This window comes from Amblyomma maculatum, chromosome 1, assembly GCF_055883805.1.
Source record: "Amblyomma maculatum isolate TAMU_Amacu chromosome 1, ASM5588380v1, whole genome shotgun sequence".
In the NCBI taxonomy this organism is placed as follows: domain Eukaryota; kingdom Metazoa; phylum Arthropoda; class Arachnida; order Ixodida; family Ixodidae; genus Amblyomma; species Amblyomma maculatum.
In genome coordinates this window covers 333179338-333204630 of record NC_139344.1, presented here as the reverse complement: position 1 = coordinate 333204630, position 25293 = coordinate 333179338, and the positions used below count along the sequence as shown (strand labels likewise).

Sequence of the window (25293 nt, the reverse complement as noted above, 5' to 3'; positions counted from 1 at the left end):
GCAGCCGTATATCGCTGCTTGAGGTTCCTCGTCTTTATTCCGGCACATCCATTGCAGCCATTGACGAACATTAGAAACCGACTACTTATGCAAAACGAAGTAGTTTAAAAAGTGTCGCAGTCAGCCTTTTGGATCGCTCGTGGCGTACTATCCCAGAACGATGGAAGCGAAAAGCGGACATTCAAGGTGAAAATAAACAAAACCTGAATGAATGGGAAATGATTGACGCAGAGGGAGAATAACGGGAGCTGGACAGACTTAGATGAAAGGTAACGCTAGAAAAACGCAGCCTTGCTTTTTCACGACTGCATATCCTCTAGAGATGTGACGATTCAACTCTAGAGGCCGAACAAATATAGTCGCCTTCAACAATACCGTAGCTGTTCTCGGCTAAAACTGCCTAAGTGCGTCCACCCTGGTGGTTTCCGCTGTACCATAGTCTCCGCACTAAAATTAGTTCATTTTTTCCTTTTCTTCCTCGTGCTCTTAAACATAGCAACTTTATAGAGTTCAGTACACAAAGAAAACTGCGAAATAATTGTGTTTTACTTTTTTAGCCTTGTTTTGATCGGTGACAGAAAATAGCCACCCCTATTTCGTTAAAATTGCAAAAACCATGAGGATTTTTTTTTGCTAACTAAGCGATTGATGACGCATATTCTATCCATCCGTAGTGCGATTTTCTCAATGTAAGTATAATAATATAATAGATCTATTTACTTTCATGTATTTGCCCTGTTTAGCATGTGTGATACAGGAGTGCGAAGCTGCTTGTGCCAAGGTCTACGCCGGAAAGCCGAACATTGAATCGGAATGCAAGAACGAGTCCTGCTACTGCAAATGGCACGGAGGTAAAGCCTCCTTTTTTATGCATCATTTTGTTAGTTTCTTGCCGCGCTTATTATAAGCAAGTTTCTTAATAACTTTGGTATAAATGAAGCCCTAGGGGCTTGCCCGGTTGTGAAAAAGGCTGCCGATGATGAACAATCTTGTCGCTTTGTTCACAGGCCTCGTAATTTGTAGTAGGCAATAAGATCAGCCTGAGTAATAAGAAAGGCGATAAAGAGACGAACATTAACTGTCATGGATTCCAAGGGAAGGAAAGCGTAGCAGGGGGCGGCAGAAAGTTAGGTGGGCGGATGAGATTTAGAAGTTCGCAGGGGTCAAGTGAATGCAGCTAGCACAGAACCGGGTTAAGTGGAGAATTATGGGAGAGGCCTTCGCCCTGCAGTGGGTATAATCAGGCTGATGATGATGATGATTAACTGTCATCTAGTAGTTTACTGCTCACCTGCCCAGGCTGCTCTCTATTTGACACACGCTAGCATCATCGTGAAACGGACCTCATCATGTGCCGCTTTTGATCAGATTATAACGGTTGGGTTAGCGATTTTAGCTAGACGTCGTTTTCCTGAGTCATTCCAGGTGTCTCAAAGGTGAACCAGAATTTTTTTTAATTGACTTTTTGAAATATCAGATTTGTTTCTTTGGCACTATAGCAGCAGTATTGGCGGACATAAGCAAACAAGCGAATTATGCTGAGTAAGCAAGTTAGCTGCCAGCGGTTAGTAATTTATAACCATGGCAATAGTTAGTATTGTCAGAATGTGATTACGGTGGGTGCCATGGCGCAGCAGTATTTCGTTTCCGCGCATCTTTCTCGAAAAGCGTGCGTCTTTAGCGAACCGCAAAATGACGTCAATCACTGCATGACACTCTGTAGCACTTCTGTAACGTGGTCTCTGTGCTCGATGGGCTGGAGCAGCGAGCAGCGGCGAGCACTTTAGCGTGGTTACGACGCGCAGATCACGTGACAGGTGACTGGCGTCGCTTTACATAGGGCGCTTTTCGAAAATTGCGTAAGGTGGAAGAAATTTGCTGAACCACAGTGCCGAGAGAAGCCAAGCTTTCAAAATAGAATAAGTAATGTGGCTAATGGTAACGTCCGGTTATAAACTTTACATACAAGCACCAAACCGCAATAGTTATAGGTAACTATCGGAACCTATCTAATCAGCTCACTATAGCCAGCGTGATTCATTTGTTTTCTGATGCCGGCCAAAGTGGTATCGCAACGCTGGTAAAAACATCTCGATATATAAAAGAAAACTATTTTTAAGAATTGTGTTACATCTTCGCTGAAACACAGTTTATAGTAAAGGTACATCTTCATGATACGAGGCAGAGAGTGCCTCCACTGTTCTCGCCGACACCACGGCAGTTGTAGCGAGAAACATGGTTTTTGAATGAAGCTCACGTGCACCAGCGTTTTGTACTTGTGTGACAATTATTTGGACTCGTGCCAGTCGTAGGAACGAGAGCCCAGAGAGTGCCGTTTGGCTGCGCTCGGGTGGATGCCAATGAGTAATTTACTCCCTTATTAGTCTCTCGGGTGGATGCCATTGAGTAATTTACTCCCTTATTAGTCTCTAATACATGCACCCTTCGCCTCACGATTTCAGTGCTACCCAAAACCGGGTCCAACGCCACTGCCGAAAAAGATGGTGAAAACAAAGATTTCCGTCTCCAAGGCAGCGCCTCGTTTTATTTGTGGAAACCGGCGTGAGAAGATCGCGTTCGAAGAATTTGTCGCGGTGCTATGCATGTTTCGCTTACTTTGTAAATGTGCAGAGAATAAAAACGTTCTTTTGAGAAGGATGAAAGCGGGAGTTGTGTGGCATGCAATTGTTTCTAGCGGGCCCAGGTTGATAACGTCAGCTACTGCAGGTGCAATTGGCTATTTTTCATGAAATTCAAGGGCTAGTGTAACTATTATTTTTTTTAAACAGCCCTGCAGGGACATTGCCAGGACCAGAATTTTATTTTTTTGTGGCGATGAACACAGTACCTTGTTCTGTTAAAATCAGTTCACCTAAATTCCCAGTAGTGAGCCGAACTATAAGGTCCAGAACCGAGAAACTGTTTATTGCTCTTGGTGTTCCTACGGACGGCCTAGTGAGAGGCCGCCATTTACCTACGACGTACTAAGTCAGAACTGCTCAACCAGTCTCACCAGGGGTCTCCTTTAGATTTCATTCCACCGAGATACAAAATGTGTCAGTTTGATCTAACAAACCGCATCTTTTTTTAGCTAATTTCCAGTTCTGTATACGCGCTTATTTTGTGCACCTCCTATGTTGGCATGTGCCCTACGCAGCTGTATAATATGTTCCTAGACATGCAATTTAGGTAAATTCGCAGCATGCGCCCAAATAACGGCCAAAACCGAGAAACTGCTTCTCATCACATAGTTTGTTACTCTATATTCCTATGTGCGACGTTGTGTTTAAGAGGCCGTCATTCGCCCGCGAAGGCACCTTCGAGTGCTCCAGACATCCAGCAGCTGAAAACGTGGCTTACCAGGGCTTTTTTATTAAGAATACGTCACACCAAAGGTGAACAGTGCTAGTCTCGCTTAATAAGTCGCACTTTTGTTAGTTTCTGCACGCTCTAATTTTGAGCAACTCTTTTTTTTTTTTTTTTTTCGCCACGTGCACTTCGAAGCTGTGCATATTCGGAGAAATAAACTTCTACGTGTATTCTCCTCATGAGCGGAACTGAGGGTCAAAACCGAGAAACTGATTGTCATCGGTGAGTTTATTGCATTTTATTCCTATGGACGACCTTGTGTTTAAGAGGTCGTCATGTGCCGGCGATGCAACCTTCAGGCGGACTACTCAAATGACTCAGAAGTGCCCACGCATGGCTCTTTATGATTTAGTCACACCAAAGGTAAAAAGTGCAAGTCTCGCCTAACAAGCCACACATTTGTTAGCTAATTCCTAGTTATTACGCGTTCGTTTTAAGCAACTCTATTTTTCGCAATGTGCACTTCGAAGGTGTAAATATTCTGATAAATAAACTTTAGGTGTATTCACCGCATGAGCAGGACTAATAGTCAAAACCGAGAAACTGCTTTTCATTGGCGAGCTTATTTCCCCATATTCCCATGAACGACCTTTTGTTTAAGAGGCCACTACAGGGGCTTTAGCCGCTATTTGCCTGCGACGCCATTCAACGGCTGAAAACATGGCTCCCCGAGGCTTTTAATAGCGAGTTTCTGCTCCCAGCCGCACATTACCTTCCGCCAGTACGGGGCGTATCAATCGGATTGCTTGCGCTAGATCCGCAGCATAGGCATCACAGAACTCGATTGTGTCTTTCTTGTGTGGTCAGATGACAAGGTTGATGACAAGGCAGCAACGACAACGCAGGAAATCTATTACTATTGCACTGATCCTGGGTTCAAAGTCAGCGGGGTCTCGACCCTCTCACCATCACTGACAAGAGACTTGACACCATCTGTGCAAGAACATGGGGAATGCATGGATCCGAAGCAGGCGTCGTTCGATCATGTTTACTATGCACACATCAAATTTGGCAGCTTTTTTTTTGTTTGTTTTATTCGAGGTTTGCCATTGGGCACAGTAAAAAAGGCAGCAGACTCTGCTGCCTTTTTAAAGTTTATGAGGCGGCCATATGCCAGCTACGCCACTTTCAGGCTGACTGCCCCTGAATTTCAGAAGCGACAAACATGGCTTAACGAGGGTTTCATTAGAAAAAAAAAAAAAAAAAGCGCCAGTGTCTTCAAACAAGCCACACATTTGTTAGCTCTCTGGTTCTGTACGAGCAAATTTTGAGCAATTATTTTTAAGCATGTGCACTTCGAAAGTCTGTGTGTGTATTCTGGGAAATATCTTATAGGTGCATTTACTGCAAGATACGCACTAAGGGACGAAAATGAGAAACTGCTTGGCATCGCTAAGTTTATTGCGCTTCATTCCTACGGAATACCTTGTGTCCAAAAGGCCGCAATGTATACCTGCGACGTCATCTTCAGGCTGACTGCTCCCGACTTTCCGAAGCATGAATTCGTCACACGAAGTGTTTTAAAAAGTGCCAGTCTCGTCAGACAAGCTCCTTTGGGTTTGGGTTTAAAAGGCGATTCTTTACTTTCTATGCCCATGCACATTAATCTTAAGCTAAAGTTCCTTGACGCCAATGTATTCAAGTGAGCTCTGTGGATGCATATTCAAATGGTCGCAAATTTCTTTAAATTTTAAACTCTACACGTCGATCTTCCCGTTTAGGTATGGCTTCGCACCAAATGGATGTGTGGACTCACGGAATTGCTGCCTCTTTGAGCGACCATGCAGAGACTATTGGTCATTGCTTTGTGTTGTGTCCTAATGTTGTGCTCTAATTCTACAAATACAAAATCCCTCCAGGAACAAAAAGAAAATTAAGCTAACGTACTTAGTTTATTGCCGAATTAATTGAAACATAGTGCCCTTTACCTGATTGCTGCTGTAACCCAGGTGCAGCACCAGGTAAAAAATAATTCTGCAGCAATTATTTCCTTTTATATATGTTTGGACATAATAAGCACGCGCGCGCGTTTGTGTGTGAGTGCGTGCGCGTGTGTGAGATAGAGAGAGAGAGAGACGCACGTGACACAAAAGCACATCTGCTTTTCAGGGATAGGTAACGGTTTTGTGAGATGCTCTCACGATCGTTTATTTGTGACAAAGAGACTTCTGTTGCTTAGTTTAACAAGCTGTTAAAATCAGCCCGATTTTCTTCAGGCTCCATACCTTATAAGAATCTATTATCCGTATCTTATTTCAGAACATTAGAGATTTAGCTTACCGTGACCCGCGAACCGCCACCGCGACTCTCAACCGCGCGTGGGCGGGGCGCTCAAGCTGATTGGTCCCGACGCGGCAGGTCTGTGTGCCGACATCTACCGGATGGATGGATGGATGGAATATAGGAGCGTCCCCTTTGAAACGGGGTGGTAGCAGTAGCTATCATGCTCATTTTTCTCCCTATATCTTAATTATTGATTTAGATTGGTTAACTAAACCATCATTGTTTATTAAATTTTTGTTTCTACATTACTAACATTATGTCACTTCTCTGCTTTTAAGCCACCAATCTTCCAGTCGCTTTTGCTAGTTTCCACCGCCAGTTTATTCACCCGGCCATTAGTATCTCTAAACCCCAGTGCTTCAGTAACAGTGATTGCGCCAGCATCAACTTCCGGGTGGATACCAATACATTCGAGTATAATATGGTCAATTGTTTCACTGGAATTACCACATACAGCACATGCGTCATCTCCATTGATAAATTTCTTTTTGTAGCTGAGTGTTCTAAGGCACCCTGATCTAGCTTCAAAAAGTAGGGCACTGCCTCTTGAGTTATCAAAGAAATCTTCCTTCCTGATCTGCATTTTCCACTTTCGGTATAATTCCATACTCTGTTTCTTTTCCATCGAATTTATCCAATTTTTACCTTCTGTGTTTTTCACCTGTTGCTTAATGCTCTTTATTTCTCCGTCCTTGTGACTAGCATACTTACTAGTTAGTTTCCTAGTTCTTTTCCTCCATTGTGAGTCAACGCTTTTTAAGTACAGGTATTGAAATACTTTAGCTGCCCATCTGTTACTGTCCAATTTCCTCAGGCGTTTCTCATATAATATTTTACTCTGAGCTTCCCGTACTTCGAAAGGTGCCCAGCCCATATCTCCCTGTACCGCCTCATTTATAGTTTTGCCGTGGGCACCTAGTGCTAATCGTCCAACGGATCGCAGATTTATTTCTAATGTCGACTGTACCTCTGATTTTAGGCACAAAACCGCATTTCCGACCCGGCATTCCTTCGCCCTTTGGCCTTAAGTGATTGCTCATGCTTTCCAATGTATGCCAATCCTTCGTTTACCCATACCCCCAGACAGTTATATTCTGCTACTCTAGGTATTTCAAGGCCTTGTATTTTAAGACCCTGATCAGTTGAGCCGTTGAAAATCATCAGACCCGACTTAACTGCGCTGAAACTGAAGCCTAGAGCGTCCCCTTCGTCTCCGCAATACTTAGTAGAGTTTGCAATTCTTCCAGACTCTCAGCTAGCTGCCCAATATCGTCTGCATACATCAAACCGGGGAGGCGCTGCTCTACCGCCTTTCCACCTAATCTATATGACAGGTTAAAACCTAGGTTACTGTCTTGTATCCTCCGTTCCAGGTTTATCATATAAAGCGTGAACAGCACAGGTGATAGAAAACAGCCTTGTCCTAATCCTTTGCATACTTTGACATCTTCCGTACTTCTTATCCCTTCCCACGTAATTTCTACTTTGTTATCCCGGTATATTTCCTGTAGGAACTCTATTATCTCATAACCGATACCTTCTTTTAATATGTTCTACAGGAGTTCCCTGCTTACGTTGTCGTACGCCCCGTTTATGTCCAGGAAGGCCAAATACAAAGGTCTATTTTCCACTCTAGATATTTCGATGCATTGGGTAAGCACGAACAGGCTATCATCTAAGCGCCTACCATTTCTAAAGCCGTTCTGAAGTTCTCCGAGTATCTTGTTACTTTCTACCCATGCTTGCCCCTTTAATTTCACCGCCTGCATGGCTAACCTGTACATAACAGATGTTATGGTAATCGGCCTGTAGGATTTTATGTGCATCCTGTTCCTTTCCCTTTATAAATCAAATTCATTTTACCGACATCCAGCATATGGCGCCATCTATTGGCGTCAAGGCGGGTCTGGACATGCGCAGTGGAACGCGCGGTGGCGGATCACGGTAGCGGATCGCGGATCACGGTAAGCTAAAACTCTCAATTTTTTTCTTGTCACATTGGTCATCGTTGTTGAAGACGAAGCTGCGGCTTTCAAGCGTCAGTAAGAGGCGGCCGAAGCAGTGGCCCCACTGGCGATCAGTCCTCAGCATCTACCGCATAATATGCAGTGGTGAGCCGTTGCGTGCCATACTCGGCAATGGCTGCCGTCGACGGCCGGGTACGCTGCTTTATGGTTTCTGCGATGCACTGCTCGTTATTTTTGTCTGATGCGGACGAGAAATAAAAATTAGATATTCTTTTCAAATTGATCATTATATACATAAAATAAAAATGCGTGAACGGCGCATGCGCTCTAGCACACAGTACGACAAGTGTGGGATCTCAGCTTATGCCTGCTGCCTTAGTGAGATAGCTGAAGCTTGTTCTTGGGTGCACTTGCGATCCTTGGCATTTGGTGCTTGCAGCTGGTCGGCTGATGTACACGTGACCGTCTGTGCAAAGTGGTGTGCCCCATATCCATCCCTAAACAAGGTGCGACATGCATGTAATGCCCCCTTCGGCAGGCTTCACTGCACCGTTGAGAGATTGCGTCTGTGACCGCCGGCTACGTTGGGCATCAGTCCGCAGCTACGACACTGTCTTTCGTGGGGCTGACTCCGTTGGTCAAAACAGTTCCGTCACTTGGCGGAGGCAGCAACTCAACGCTGTAGCTCAGCTCCTTGCGCGTAAGCCAGCTGAACGAGTTGTCGAACACCAGCTCATCTGGGGAAAGACAAGGCAGGCGCATGTTAACGAAAACAAGCAGTTGTACAGACACTAACATCTGTAAGCGAATAAAGCCCAATCGTTAAGTTTGTGCAAGAAAAAATATCCTACCAATGTACCGAGAGTGCCAACCGCTTTTGAGGCCTCCTCCAGCTCTGGCTTCTGTGAGTGCTAGCTATGTGTATATATAAACACGGTGTTAGTGTAATGGCGTGGTTTGTTGGTACCTCACTTTATTGCAATAGCACAAAACAGATGTCTATGGCCAATAATAATAATAATAATAATAATAATAATAATAATAATAATAATAATAATAATAATAATAATAATAATAATAATAATAATAATAATAATAATAATAATAATAATAATGCTATTATTATTATTATTATTATTATTATTATTATTATTATTATTATTATTATTATTATTATTATTATTATTATTATTATTATTATAAATCATTATTAATTGTGCGCAGGAACAACCATGTGATCTACGTGCTGCAGCACAAAAACAAAATGAAAATGCACACACAAGTTTTACACACAAAGATAGAGCACAAAAGAAGAAATAACACATGAAATGAAACAAACGAAACGTGTCACGAAAAGAAAGAAATCAATGAGTACCATGTCTTATATACACCGCTAGAGAATTGTTGAGCACATCACGAAAGAAAAAAAAAACGATAGATGGAGAGAAAAAAAAAACAACAAATAACTAACATTGATTATAGTAATATAGAAATATACATAAAATAAAGTTCTAGGTGGACCTAGAACTCCATCGCGGCCTTTATTTAAAGAAAATAATATCATGCCACTAACTAACCTAAGAGACTATCGCTTAGCAATTTTTGTAAACCGTGTGTTTTGCAACCCTATCACCTTTCCTTTAGTTTCATTCTAGTTCACTCCGTCCAGTTGTCTTTCAGCCGCACATGGAAAGTACTTACTTCCAACATCTAACAATCATTACGGCCATAGATGTCTCCGTTTTTGTGGTGTTAAAATTTGGAATGCTATCCCATGCTCAGCCATATCCTCACCTAATACTTTAGAGCACTTAAGAATTTTTTCCTCCATACAGAAGTGTCTCAATAAAGTGGCTATTTGCATACTCTACCTGTGGCGTAGTATTCTGAATATGAAATCACCTTTTTTTTTTCTCGTTTCGTTATTTTTGTCATGTAATAGATTTTTAGTTTGTATCATGTTGTTTTGTATTACAGTTGTTTCATTTCGCACCGGTAAATATGTATTTTGTTTCGTATTTTGTTTTCTTCCTGAGTCGTCAGTAGACATACTTGTATCCATTTTGGGATCCACGACTAGTCTCTGGCTAAGGATCCTTCAGTGTCTGATGTAATCACTTGTCTACTTTGAAATAAATAAAAAAAGAAAAAACAATTCCAGGCGCAACAAGTGCGTGGTACAAAACATAGGCTAGAAATACAGAATAATACAATAAAGAAGTAATATTGAACTAGGGACGGTAAGATTCGAATATAAAGTTTAAAGTTGAAATATCAGTAAGAAACGGATAAAAAGCAGTTCAAGATACAGACAGCATTGAACAGGAGAAAAAGCAAAAAGTGAAGTAAATACAACATTTTAGGCTAGAAAGTGGGAGTTATATGTTATAAAGGACTATTTAGAATACAACGCTACGAACATCCAATATAAATGAACAGAGCGAGTTTTGGAAGATGTCAAGGTGAGGACAAAAAGAGTTAAATAACCACTGCATTCTGTCCAGAGGGGAATGGGAATGAAGAGACGGAGAAACTTGAAATGGTCTGAATTCCCTCATGCTCTTCCGCGGAACGCGCAGTAGGATGTACTCTAAGAGCTGAGGACACATAATGTGGCCATGAAGGAGTTTGTACAGAAAAATGATATCAACTCTGACACGGCGGCAGTGAAGAGACGGAAGATTCAGTTGGGTGCTCCTGGTGGAGCGAGAGGAGGAAGTTGCGCAAGGAAAGCGATATCGAAATATCCGTAAAAAAATTTTTAGTGCTCTGTCAACCTCGTCAAAGTTCGATTTACAAGTGCCATTCCAAACAACCGACGCGTACTCCAAGAGCGGCAAGCATATGGACAAGTACAGTTTTAAGAACGGAAGTGGAGTACGCGGAACTCTCTTGAAAGTCTGCAAACAAATCCGAGTGTCCGCATAGCCCGCTGAGCCATGCGTTTAGTATGAGAGGAGAAGCTGAGGGTGCGGTCAAAAAGTACACCAAGGTCATTAATTTCATCAACCCTGTCCAACAGCACATGGCTGTACATGCTGCAGCACGAAGACCACATGGTTGTTCCTGCGCACATTAAATAAATATTTATTATTATTATTATTATTATTATTATTATTATTATTATTATTATTATTATTATTATTATTATTATTATTATTATTATTATTATTATTATTATTATTATTAAACTTTATGCTCACATGTTCCGGGCTCGTGGCAGCACAAGCTCCCGCTGTGAGGCGCATGACGGGAGAAAGCAACCCGCTTGGGCTCCACCAAGTCTCGTACATTGCCGCTGTCCTCGGCGCTGCCGGACGGTCGGAACCGCACCGCGAATGTCACCTCGCCAGACGCTGTGCCGAAACGCCACCGTAGTTCGGAACCTGCTTTCGGAACCGACACCTGCGATGGAGGGCAGCAAGGTAGGGTAAGTAAAACGAGGTGTACTACAATGCGAGAGTGCTGTCTCAGTTGGGACACATTTCAACGCTCTGTTGGGGCTGTTGTCTAAGTAGTGACTTCTCCAGGTCCGTTCGTCAAAATCATTTTATGCAGGTATAAGTTTAAAAGCAACATTTCACCACTCTTTGCCCGCCGATATTTGGACGTCCGTTCACTTGTCCGCCTATGTCAAGAGAGAGAGCACTGGACCATTATTACCACCGCTTGCAGAAAGAGTTGACAGAAACAGATGTAAAAAAGAAGATTTGAATGATTGCTGCAAAATCAGATGCCCACAATAACTTGACTATTTCCAACTCGGCCACTATCACTGCCGCTTTTATAGAGAAAGGATTGACAGAAATAAGAGGGCAAAAAATATAGGTTGCACTTGCTCCGCCTTCAAGGGCGCGACCCGATAGCTACGCTGCGTGCCTGACTCGACTGACTGACTGCGTACGTGACTGGAAGGTTTATTCCTGTCCCACTTGCTCAGAGCAGCCCCAGCTGGCAGCTCCTCCCTAATTTGTTGTTTTGTTTATGGATTCTCAAAATAACGGCTTGAGGGGCAAATGTGGTGATATTTGCTTGTCCAGCGTGGTATGAGTTACTGGGCAAAGCAGAGGTGTGCGGTAACAAGACAGTGAGAATTTGTGACTGTCATGCTTGGAAGAGGTATATGGTCTGTGAGGAAGAAAGTGCCACTATCCCCCTGATAAAGAAGAGGAAGAAGAGAAGAAGAGGAAGATGAGATTGGTCAATACCATGTTTGGACGATGTTAAGGTCTGCGAGGAAGAGAGTGCCATTATCCCCTTGGCAAAGAAGAGGAAGATGAGAAGAAGAGGAAGATGAATTTGTGCCTGAGTGTAGAAGAGGAGGCGTGGTGAAGAGGAAGTGTTTTCAAATTCTAATTACAGTTGGTAGTGTGCGCGTGTGTTGTGTATCTTCTCCTGTGTTTGTGTTTTTTTGCGCCACATATCTGAATTTGTTTATGGATCTTACTTCCCAAGGGGAATCAGGCTATGAGAGACGCCGTAGTGGAGAGCTCCGGAAATTTCGACCACCTGGGGTTCTTTAACGTGCACTGGCATCGCACAGCCCCCCTTCCTCCCCCCCCCCCCCCCCTCCTCCCCATCGAAAAACTGCCGCCATAAGCCGGGATTGGATCCCGCGTCCTTAGGTTCAACTTTGTAATCTCGTTAAGTCACACAACATATCGAAGAATCGGTGCTCGGCCTTGTAATCTGCCAACTACCGTCTGCCAGAGGTATGCCAGTGATTTTATTGCTGACGACGCCGATGACGTCGGATTTTCCTCAAACGGGGGACTTAAACATCATCGAGATAAAAAGATTTAGAGAATTAATAGGCGTGCCTCAGCAACCACGCCAGCGATGTTACTGATGCAGAGAAGATTCCCCAATACTCCCCCTCAAAACAGTTTAAATAGGCGCGTACCAGAAGCGAAGTCGGTACAGTTGGTTCCTACAGCAGGCGACACACTCCGCCATGCAGGTCATGCGATCTCTGTAAAGGGGACTTGCTCATGCAATAGTTGCAATTAGTGCGGCAGTACCCGCAGTCTGCCGAGTCACAAAAAGAATATAATAAATTCTATGAGCGCTGACTATCCTCACAAAATGACTAAAAATATACTCCTTGAATACGCGACAGCTTTTTGTGTTATAACGTGATAGCGTTAAATTAAGGCCGCGTTCTCCAGAAAATTCGGCCCCGGTATTGTGAGCGGAAAATCATGACTATATGACTCTGAAAGGTGGAAGTATACGGCTTGCATGGGTAAAACAGGATTGATTGATTGATTGATTGATTGATTGATTGATTGATTGATTGATTGATTGATTGATTGATTGATTGATTGGCTTCGTTCGGTACATATGAAACACCCCAATAAAGTTCTACAGAACGAGGCCCCAAGGTAATAACCGTCGGGAGGACCCCTGTGAGTGACTGTATCAGTTAAATTACAAAGGTAAGATAGCAAAACAAAAGAGGAAAAAAAAGTGCACTGAAAGGACTTAATGGTACAAAATAAAAAAAAATGCAAGAAATATATGAACAAAGTTGGTTGTTACCGTGTACATAGACAAGTATACAGAGCAGGTTTTCTTCATGTCACGCAGCAACATGACATGGTCGATTTGGATCGAGCTGTCATCTCCTTTAACATGGGAGGGTGTGAGATCAGAATCAGCCTTTCGAGACTCTCGCATTATGAGTTAGATACATTAGCCCCAGGCCATGCAGGCACATTCGTACGGCTTGAATTCGTCGGGTGGTCTTTCACGCCCGACTGTATGATAAAGAGTACGTGTGAGATAGTAAATGAAGCAGTTAAGGGATTACTAATCAGGCAAGTAGCAAAGTACATGTACGCGAACAAGGATCCTCAAGGAGAGTTGGCAAACTGGAGCGGTATGCTCTTAAATGCAGACCTTAAGTATTTATCCCTACTGCATGCACCGAAATGCCGACACCAGGGGGTGATTCCAAGCAGACATGTAGTAAGTTACCTCACTGCAGGGCGCTTACAAACGACGTAACAAAAAAAAAAGTGCACTATATTCTTTTTTCATTGACGACCGTCTTTACGCTGTTCCTTGTGTATAAGATGTGAGATGCAGTAAAATAGAGAGTAGCAAACAGGGCAATCGGAACCTTCCAAAGAGCCCCATGAGACATTAATATTAGCCAGTTCCTTTATTATTATTTTTTTCATATTCACAACGCTACAGATGCATTGCAGTCGAACAGAGGGTGAAGAGTGATAATCATAAAAGTCGGCATTAAAATTTCCCATGCAAAACCAAGTAAGCGGCACAAAGACACAAAAGGCGCTCTATTAGCTTGCTCGACACGTTGTAGGTATAGCATCGGATAATGCCCCGTTCTTCTTCTATTGGGCGAACGTGACAAGTCACGATTGCGTAGTTTGGGTCGCATACTCCAGTGCCCCTTGTTGCTTGGAAGCTGTTCTATACAAATCTTAATATTAGCCTTGCAGCAAATCGTACGACGGTCGTTAATTCATGTTCTGTAAACAGTTCATCAATTCTGCGCGAAAACCATACAAACGAGTTCAATTACGTTGAAGAACCGAAACAGGAAAGGCATACAATAAAGCAGAGGTGCGCCCCTTGAATGAAGTGGGCATATCCATCCAGGCCATGCCAGGCGCTTACCGGCAACGTCCAGCAGGAGCCGGCTGCTACGGTGTGTGACTTAGAGTTCCCTGTATCCGCCCACTTTCGTCGGAAATTGTCCGGAACGGGACCTCCTGGGCAGATCTGCGCGCGAGAGTCGTCGTGGTGGTTGTATTAACTTCGTCAGGCAGCCCTGTAACCTTTCAGAAAAGCTGCAAATGCTACCGCCACCTGTGCACCGCTAACATCGTGTTCACATTTCTTGCGCACAGGAAAGTTCCATTCTATCAACGCCCGCGTCACCCTGTCGAGTTTAAAACCCAGTAACTAATTCTGGGTTCTAAGCTTTAGAACGAGGAATTATTCAGACGAAGACACCGATGCTGGGACGAACAGAGCCGCTTGACTTCGAAGGAAGGCAGGCTTAAGCGTGTTCTGCATTACAACGCCCTGGATGGTTGCATCAAGCATGCAAGTTCTGCCTAGTGCGAAAAGCATCAACTTTTGCCTCTCTTCAGCGCCTCTTGAGAAGCCGGACAAGTTAAGCACTTCAGAAACATTTTATTACACTTCAGTGTTGGCAGTAAAAACAAATATCTCGAGAGGTAGCCCAAACCTCAGCGCACTGCAGTTGAGATGATATGAAAGGCATAAGCCAAACTTGCGAACCATGTGCGTGCAGCGGCCATCGCCATCCGGTCCCCTCAGGCGGCCACCCCAGTGCGCGGGAAGGCGCTCCACATCCCAGCGGGCTGCCAGCAGCTCCCGCCAGCCTTCTGCAAAGCTCCACAGATGACGCGCATGCATTTAGCCATTAGCCGAGAACAGACTACTCACCCCATTTAAATGTCTGCTTAATGTCTTATGCCCGCGAAATTTCGTAGAAAGTTCCCATCAAAAACAAAGAAGCCACTTCTTATCTCCCTCTGTGTACTCATATGCTTTATGCAGTCCTCTCTGCCAAATTGTCTCCCCGCACGTAATCGGCTGGTGTGTGGTGCCAATGCTTGAAACTGGAGGACCGCATTTCAGCCAGCTCCCCTCTTTCACCCTGTTTCTCTAGTCGGGCACGGCCTAGTTTGCCAGTGCCAACTCAGTTCTCTCGTTAGACCTGGGGGCTACGTATAATCAAGTTACAGCTTGTCGTGAACAAGCCAGGAGGAGGAAGATGAGGAGGAAAGGCAGGGAGGTTAACCCGTAACAGCAACCGGTTCGCTACCCTGCACTGGGGAAAGGGGGTAAGTGGATATAAAAATGAACACGCCAGAAGCCAGATACTTTGTAGCAGCTAGTCTCACCGCCAGCCAAGCGTGTGCTGCGCTAACGGGGACTTAGGCCCACTCACCTTTCCCGAAGATGTGTATCTTGCTCGTCGTCCTCTCAGTCAGTAGCGGCTTCACGATGTTCCACAACATGGGAAACAAGCTGGGTGCTAGGAAAGAACGCAAACACCATTCAAATACCACACCCGGCAGCCGGTGAATTTCTTAGCAATATGGCGGAAGCGTCCAAGAAATCGTTGTCGTAAAGCGCTTTATGACTTATCGAAGCGGCAAACAAGTGAGAATACGCCCTGTACGCAATATCCATGCTGTTTAGAGCCTGTTTCCTTAATTCGTTTTCACGTGACATGCGACCATTATCTTCTCTACTGGACCGTAATAGTGCTAAAATAAGTGACCGGATGTGGACGCCAATGATGGCATATGCATCGCGGTGTTATGTGGATAGGAGCTAAAAAAAAAAAAAAAAAAATCGAATATATGTGAGAGGTTAGAAAGGTATAACCTCTGCATGTACTTAATTTGCCCCATATAACCAGGACTGTATCCAAACTCTATCCTTTTTGTAGAATCGTCTTCTTCAGCTAGCAAAAATATATACATTACAATAAGTTGAAAACGAATCAAAACAAATTTGGTTTGTCTTCCGCAAGCAAAATGACGGAAGCGTTGGTAGGAGAGGCGTTCGTCGCCTTGTAGCACTATAAAAATTATGTTGATATCATTACCTTCAGCGCATACGGCCCTGTTATTCTTTTTTTTTCTTTTTTTTTTTTTTTTTTTTTTGCAAGAGAGGCAAACATGCCTACGCAATTTAAACCCCGCAAGTCCAAGTTGCACTTTCCCGATAGCCGGCTAACACCTCAGTATGCTATAATACGTAGTCTTGGTCAAAAGCCCTGAATCCAAAGGAATTTCGCCGCAGCCGCTAAATGGAGCCATCATGCCATCATTAATGGCCAAAGCGTATTCAAAATGCCAGATAATGATTTCTTATCGCAAATAGAAACTGTCTCGTAGCATTTCGCAGTCTTTAATGGGGCCCATGACGGCTTTACTGTGTTGCAGAGACAAAAACTATTTGGCTTCAGGACTTTTGACCAAGACTGCACATTTAAATTACGTGTTCAAGTCGCCTGGAACTTCAGACGCTACGACAAACAACGGCCCGATCAGTTCATGTCAGAGCTTTAAGATGAAAATGCGCACCCACCGTTAACAAGGTAGGCCTCCTCAAGGATCTCCGGGTAGTTATCCTCGTACATCCGTACCGTTTCGGTGATCGCAGACACCACTGCAGATTTGTCACCAAGACATATGCATTGGAATCTCATAATGTGTATGCATTCAGTGGAGCGGCTTCAAAAGTGAACAAGCGCTATAGTTTTATCTGTACAGTCCTATTCTTGACGATTCAAATCAAAAATGGCTCTTTTCAGGCTACAATGTTGAAGATATGATATACCAAGCTACAGCACGTCACCGCTCCGCAGTATGCACAGTATGTCGAATAAAGGGGGCTAGTGGCATTACTGATCAGTTTCGTGCGGTTCAGTCTGCCGCTCATCCTTAGTATTTAAGTGGCGTACACATTCCTGTATGGAAAATAGGTTAGCAAAACTAATAGCCGCCTTTTTATTTAGACGTATCTCGGAGAAGGGCACACGATCCGACAGTGTGCTGAGCTGAGCGTGTTAAAGGAATCGTTGCTTATAAATTGTAATTTACGAAACTCCGAACGCAGGCTTTCAGCTGCAAAACTTATTTTAGTCGGATACTGTAAATAACTGCGATATTGGATACTGTGTAGATGCGCAGGCACAGGAAAGTCTTAACGATATTAAAAAAGTGTTTCAGCAATAAATAAAAGACAAATTCAGATAAAAGCAGCCAAATTTTTATTTTTATTTTTTACTTTTTTTTTTTTTTTTTTTTTTTTGCAGCTCTTCGCGATAGGCTCGGCCCACTGTTATGTCTGCTGCAACTCGTTTTTCAGCACGGTCGGCTGCACAAATAACCGTAGGCCAAGGATTTTAGAAAGGAGATGGTCGGCACACACGGCGCCCGGTCCGCCGCTCTTTGAGAGGACATGCAAAGATAATGATAAATCGGCAGCTCTCTCGGTTTGTTCATCTGGGCTTCGGCTGAATCTACTCGCAGGATCGCTTTCCTTTCTGCTTAATCCGAAAGGAAGAAGGAAAGCGACGAAAATTATCCGTAACGTAGACGCACACAGGTGCTGCCACAGAGCAAGGCTGCAATGATGAACGGCACTTCAACAGCGTGGCCAACTGCCTCGGATCATAAGAGATTCGCACCGCCATCTGCCTTCATTGTCCACAGCAAGGCATGCGCGTATTTCTCTACCCACGGAAATAAATAAAACAAAAATGAAACAATGACCATTTGAAAGTGGCGTATATAGCAATGTCAAAGCGCAACGACACGTGCGTTGTGATATCGCGACTGCATCCATTCCAGCTTCAAGCGTTAAGAGGAGAAATTTAAGACCTTGTAAGCCAAGCACATCACTTCCGTGATACTCAGCGAGACAGATCACCCACCACCCTAATTTCAACCACCGATAGAGTTTTTGGACGCCAATCTAAGTGTCAGCATGAAAACGACCGTTTTTGCTCATCGACGTCAGTGTGTTTACCGCTCTCCGCCCAGCAGGTATTTTGGAGACGAAGCAAAACGCCACAGCCGCTTCACACTCAGTATTATTTATTATTATTTGTAGATACTGCGATCTGGTACAGATCATAGCAGGGTGGGAAAACCAAAAAGAAATACAAGCCTACAAAATAAATATATGATTAATCACATTCGTGCCCGCAAACTGCCTGAAAAAAAGCTAAGCATTTTTGCACGTGTATACTTTCTTACTAGCGAATTCGCGCATGGCCTTTAGGTTGTTGGTGGCTACTTGGCATGGTAAAACTTGCAATTAATACCAGCAATTACACCGCCATAGCCTCACTTACAATACAAAGAACAGGCAAAAAGAAGCCATTCCCCTTCTAGGCAAAGCTCTGTATCGTTCATGTATAACTCAATCATGCTCCAAGAAACAAACGTTCTTAGCTGAGGCCGCCACCGTTTATCGCGCGAGTTTTGTAGCGTCCCTGTTCTTTTCCGAAAAACGAGCATAGTGTGCAGAATTAGGCCCATCCTTCCTTGGTTTCTCACTGTAAAGGCTGCTTTAAACGGTCTACGGCCTCGCCAATAAAGCAAGGCCAAAAAACCTATTTTGCTCGATAAAGGCAGAAAGTGCTGAAACGCGAATAACGACAAATTTAACGAACATGCACGCCAGAAAAAAAAAAAAAAAAAGTCTGTAAAGAGTAGAACGAAGGCACGAGAAGCAATGCCTTGTTTACAAGCGCTCGCGTTTCTTTCTTTCCTTCTATTCCCTCTCTTCCGAAGGCACAATAAACGCAGTCTCTACCCAGCAACCGAATCGAGAGGTTCCTCGCTCACGGGGCTCTCACGCCCCGAACATAACACTGGGGTAGACACTGTTGCTGGCACTGCTAAATCGAGGCTAAATTTATTGTGATGACTGCAAGTGCGGCAGGCAATGTGTCGTGTAACTTCACCGAGCATCTCACAGAACGTTCTCCTAAGCTACAGCGATTCAATGCACGACAAAGGAAAGCAATTTCATGTTGACGCACTACGAATGAGCCAAATGCCACACAACCTCGCATTCTCATTCAAATCGATCAATACCAGCATAAACGTCTTCGCTTAGTCGTGCCAACAGAGCCGGGAAAAACTACAGAAAATTTTCTGCCGTCACAAAACAATTTCTGTGCGGTTTTTGACAGTAAACTAGTTGTGACAACAGACATTTCTGTAGCTACATTAGCATTTTCTATTTTAACAATAGAATAGTGCTCCAGAGCTACAGACTACGGAAAAGCCTGACGTTACGTCTGCAGAATATTTTATGGCATTTTTGGCACAGACCTGTGTCTATATTTTCGACTGGGGAGCTACATATATGCAAGATAACTGTTCAATATAATTTCTTTTTAAAAAGCTACGAAGGATACACCGTAGCGATCCATTAAGGTTGATTGTATATGACACGGCGAACAATGTACACGTTATAAAGCTTAACAACTACAAGTTTAATGCTGTAAAAAAAAAAATCACATTTTTTATTTTAAGGATGCAATTACATCGCGAAACTGAGGATCATAAAGGTCAAAAGTAAGGGCCGTTTTTTTCTTTTTTTTCTTAATCAGCAATGTGGATCGTTATATCGAACGTCGAAAATGCACACTGTAACCTCGTAGAATTCACTTGTGCATATTGCACGCTAATAAAATGGCGTCGTTACACATGGTATTGTCGCCAAAATCATCTTAACTGCTACAACAATACACTGACGGCGTCTGTATTCGACAGACAAACAATGCACAAAAAATGTTCAATGCATGAAAGGCCGACTCCATGATCTTTGAAACGCGCATCTTCGACGTTCAATATTTCGTGCCACGCCTCCGAATAAAAAAGAAAATCAACTTATCATGAATGTTGGCACGATTAGTTAACTTTACTTAACTGATCATCAACTCATTAGGACCTGCAGAGACTACACAAGTATCTTTCGCAGTTTCGAAGAGATAAATCTGTATCAAACAACTTGAAACACCCGGCATACAGGATTACTGCTGATATTGTCATACCTTGCCGACAACCATGCTTCATTCCGTCCTCTCACTTCCTGTTTTACTCAACTTTTGTGGACCATTCTCAAACCATAGCAAACCATCAATCATCCATTCTTCTCACGACATGTAGATGGGAGATAATATAGAGCTATAACTACGCATGTTAACCAATAAGCGGAAAGTAATATATGGAAATAAATAAAACGCAGCAAGGATTTCTCAACCACTAATGCATGGACGAAGTTTGAAATATAAAGGGTTCCAGAAACAAAACCATGTTATTAAAAACGCCAATCTTGTATGAAATGGTCAAAGCGATATGTAGGGATAAAGAAAATTCTCAATGCGTCCTTATTTTTCGCTCACCTTCAATGGAAGAGAGCTGCCAGAAGGAGAACCCCTCCATGTCGGACACCACGTACATGGTCTGTATCAGACGGCCCCCGTGCTGCGCGAAGATGGCGATTTCACAATTTCCTTTTCCCAACATCACACATCTGGAAGATGGCAACACGGCAGAGCTACCTGTCTGCAGCCTAGTACATACAGTGCTTATTGCACCTACGGATCTTTACATTTGCGTTCCAAGTGTCAAAACACCCGCTCTTCACACTGTACACCGAGCGGGTGCAAAGAGCTACTGCTACACATTCCATCGTTCTTTCGCCAGCAGCACAAAGCTGTCCAGCGAGCTAATACGGCGAAATCTAAGGAACGGTTCTTGGAAAGGCCTATGCGCGGAAAGGTATCGACGTCTTTGCCTGCAATCCACTTTCTTCTCGTAATCCACTTTTATCACACGGTCGCTTTGCGCATGCGCGCCGCTCCACTGGTTGAAAACGAACCTCCTAGCTGCGCAAGAGCAGTTCATTTTCGTGATAAGCGTATATGTGGCCAGTGACGTTAGTTGTCAAGCACACACTTCGCAGGCGCAGTTTGGCGTATAGCGGAAACTGTTCAGGGCTGCGTCTCCCAAGTATGTTTATTTTCGACTAGAAGGGGAGGAATTTTCGCTGCTCGCAGTTACCAGAGGGCGCCACACCTAGCGAAGAAGGCACACTGGCCGATTTTATTATTTGTGGCTGTATTAGTGCGCCTTTCCTGATTTCTTTAAACTGTTACAGAGCCAAATGAAAGTAGCACGCCGAAACAACGATTAGAAATGCTTGAAAATATTTGTTCTGCCTGTTTAAGTACCTAAACGTCCATGTATTAGATTCGAATCGACATAATTCGCGTCGAAATGAATCCACCAACATGTACGTTGATTTATGATCTATGATTGTTTACATCGTGCATCAAAAACTGCGACACTGTATATTTTATTCTGTACACAGTTAAATCATGAAAGTGGTTCGAAAGGCTCGATGACTGACTGACAGAGAATGAGTGGGTGACTCGTTGTTTGAAGGAAAAAATTAGCCAATGAAGGAACAACTAAATTAGCCACAACATATGTAGACGCTGGCTGAATGAGAAAATCAAGAATATGAGTGTCAAGAACTGGGCTCGTTGATGACCTTTCATACTTCAAATAACGCCGCCTTTTCTACTGGTTTTTACCGTCACCATGCACCAGCTGGCCCAACAGGTTACGTTTCCCAAATATTTTTAACAGCCATGTGGTGTCCGCATATGTGTGTTTATAAGTACGAATCAAGAGTCCGGGCGAAAAGCAGTAAGCAACGCTCGACTATACCAGCACGGCAAGCTCAGTTCCTGATGTCTCCTGGCACACAAGCAAACCGCTTCATCCAAAGACAAAGCCAACATGGCATGCATCTATCCCGCAAGGTCAGCGTCATTGAAAGGCAGGCGCATTGAAGGTTCTAAGCGTCCTACAGTCCGCATTGCACTGGTTATTCTTGGGCATCTCTCTACAGCACTGACCTGCAAGGTGAGCTTCCTTTTCAGATCTTCCAGCGACTCAAGTAGGAAGATGCAGTGGCGAAGCAGATCTGCTTTTGGTGCCGCCTCAAGGAGGCCTGTGCGTAGAGAGAGACAAAAACTACAAATTTACCTAGTTTTCTTTGTACAAAGAAGTACCAATAATTTCGTGCGGTTAGACGGAACACTGAGTGTCACCTAGCTGTTCAAGCGAATTGTTAAAACACCGACATAATAGGCTTGCAGGCTCCGGAACTGAAGTCCTCCAGCGACGAACCAGTCCCAGCAAGCCCAGAATAATTAGCGCATAATGATCGTTAGGTTGCAAAGATTTTGCGCAAGCCGGCATCTTCCAACTTTTGGCTTATTTTATTGAACATAAGAAACCGAGTGTTGCGCAGAAATTAAAGCAGAGAGAATACGTAACAATCAAAACGTGACCTAACTTTACCAAACAAAAAGCAACGCAGATACCTCTTTTCTATTTTTGAATTTGCTGCCGCTAAATTTGTATACGTACAAAGAAATAAGTTCGATGCCGGTTCTTGAGACTGTATAGGCCGCTACATTTCGCTCACATCAACTTGTGACTCGAGGCGACGCCCGTGACAAGCTCGTCGGTTACTGCATACTCGACAACGGAAACTAAAATCTGAATACAGTTCGCGAGATCGGCCCGAGGCATAAAGACGAGATTCTAACGGTGCGGTTGTGCATTTATCCCTTAGACTCGAGCTCTCCTGTTGGCGTCATAAAAACTGCAGATAAAAGGCTTGGCAATGCGGCCGTCAAATCGGTGTACGCAGGACGAACTAGACCAGCTATGTTCGAAACAACGGGAAATCTGAACGGGTCACTGGCGAGAGGAATTTAAAAATATTTACTAGCTGGGAAGCACTGAAGAAAAAAAAAAAGCAACGCTACTGACTATTTACAGCCAGCGGTTATTATTAGAATGCGTACAGTTGGGACCGAGCAAATGAAAACACAGGAAGAACACGCGGCCGAAGTGCGGTCCCGTGTTTTCATTGGCGTGGTCCCACTAAGCATTCTGACTCGAACCACCAACTAGCCAGCTTTTTTTTTTGTTACGTCAATTATTCGCGTTCAGAAACAGTTAAAAACGGGAGAATGTCGAATCCAATCTACTACATGTAGTGCCTTTCAGCCAGGCTTTCTCCGGCCATGTAGCATACCTTTGAAATCTCCTTGTCCGACAGGCACTATAAGAACGGGCCGACCGTCGGGACTGCATTCTGCGACACCGCCCGGACAGTACTTCGTGAAGACCTGCGACGTAGCCACGTACAACAGACGTGATGGTCTTTCGACGTGAACCACACAGCCAGTGTGACCAAACAAGCTCCACGACACAATCAGCGACTGAAAATTGTTGGCGTGCAGTCTCGTAACGCTGCAGTAGATTAAAGAGCAATTTGAAATAAGGTGATGTACCAGCCAGTCGACTTTTACAGCGCTAAAGACGGAAACCTCATACACCGATTTCATCGATACATGTCTGTCTGAAGCCGCATTGGCAGGAGCTGTCAACTCTGCAGCAAAAGATGGAAATCGAACGCACTGGGACTTTTGGATGCCGAATCAGACTCGCTACTCAGGCCTTGTAGATGCATTTTTACGGCGATACAAAATTGAAACTGAAGTGAAAATGTGAAAGCGCACCCAATTCTCCGTAATTTTTTTTGATAAAGATACTCGACAATGTGCCTGTTTAGCTGAATCATGCATCCTGTAGCTTACGTACTGACAGGTAGCATTTTTTTCTTTGTATTAAGCCCCAACATATCCTTGATTTTCACTTAAGCTCCTGTTTGTTTGTTTGTTTTGCCAGAATACGGGCAACCATGAGTAACTGTCAGTACAGCGCTCGCGAAGGCGTCCCACAGCTCTTTGCAACAAGGCACGTGCGCGTGTACTTACCGTGGGGGCTTGGTAGTCGTCCAGTATGCTGTCCACTTGATTCTTTTTCCGCCAGGCGATGTGCTGCGCAATGAAATATTTATGGAGCGGCCTCGTAAACGTACCTTCTCGCGGCATAAGCTTAACGAATTATGCACAAGGTCACAATGTCTAGCCCGGCACGGATGCATTGAAGAAAAGCATCGCAGTAAGAATTCAGGCGCTCAAAGTCACATTTACGCCCGCAGCTGAGCTTAAACTTCCTTTACAAATACAAATACAGTGTGACACGCAGTACGATGGGAAATATATGATGATGATGGCGATCATTAACTGGAATGTTTGCATAGAGTCAAGCATTGCTGATCACGCAATGAGTGTCTATCAGCGGCTTGTCTCGTCTATGCATGCTTTCCTATAAAAAAAAAAAAAAAAAAACTGTTTAAAGACGTTTTTTTGCCTTCTAATAACACATTTCGTTTCCTTTTTAATTACGGTCTATAGACTAAGATTCTTCTTAGAAATATATTTTTCCATATTCGTGGTATAAGCAGTCTTTAGACAACTGTCTACAGTTTTTTTTTTCCTAATATTTGTACTTACCTATTTTCTGTATGCTCACCCTGCGAAAATCCCTTCCTGGGATTGCAGTATTAATAAATAAATAAAATAAATAAATAAACTGTGCTGAGGGTCTGATAGAAAGAAGCACATAGACTCTCATAGACGGAAGTCAATTAAAGTGTGAAGGCATAGATCTACAGCAGACCGACAGACTATAGCATTTGTCTACAGAAAGCCTATATATATTTAATATATATAGACAGACTGTCTATAGTCAGATCCTATAGACTGTAGGTTTGCTGTAGATCACAAACACACACACACACACACACACACACACACACACACACACACACACACACACACACACACACACACACACACACACACACACACACACACACACACACACACACACACACACACACACACACACACAAACTTTTCCCAGGCATTACGCGGGCCGGGGTAAATCTTGCACTCATAAAAAACTAAATATCAGGCGGCATTTGGGACTCAACCCTGCTACTCTCACATGCGTGCTCGCAATGGGTGCATTGACATCGCCTTCCGCGTGATGCAGCACTCTGGACACAGATGGTCACAGCATTCTGTCAAGCTCAGCAGCTGGCATTCTGTGGACGCCCCGAGCACCTGATGTCAAATAAACGACTAACCCCGCGGTCAAACCGAAATTTTTTTGAGCCGAGCACTGTGGATTTGGCC

At 43.7% G+C, this 25293-nt stretch overlaps 1 protein-coding gene across 1 annotated transcript in view; it reads right to left on the bottom strand.

Moving 5' to 3' along the window:
- Window positions 1-5481: 5481 nt before the first annotated feature.
- The window catches only part of LOC146207455 (SEC14-like protein 2), a 34363-nt gene continuing 14551 nt past the window's right edge, over window positions 5482-25293 (bottom strand). The window contains exons 4-13 of the mRNA XM_084587526.1: window positions 24025-24087; window positions 23280-23373; window positions 22087-22181; window positions 20563-20644; window positions 16725-16805; window positions 15574-15660; window positions 14898-15004; window positions 14268-14372; window positions 10823-11024; window positions 5482-8356 (exon numbers count right to left, since the gene is read on the bottom strand). Of these exons, the coding sequence (XP_084443652.1) occupies window positions 8211-8356; window positions 10823-11024; window positions 14268-14372; window positions 14898-15004; window positions 15574-15660; window positions 16725-16805; window positions 20563-20644; window positions 22087-22181; window positions 23280-23373; window positions 24025-24087 (1062 nt within the window). The 3' untranslated portion in view covers window positions 5482-8210. The remainder of the gene's footprint in view (window positions 8357-10822; window positions 11025-14267; window positions 14373-14897; window positions 15005-15573; window positions 15661-16724; window positions 16806-20562; window positions 20645-22086; window positions 22182-23279; window positions 23374-24024; window positions 24088-25293) is intronic.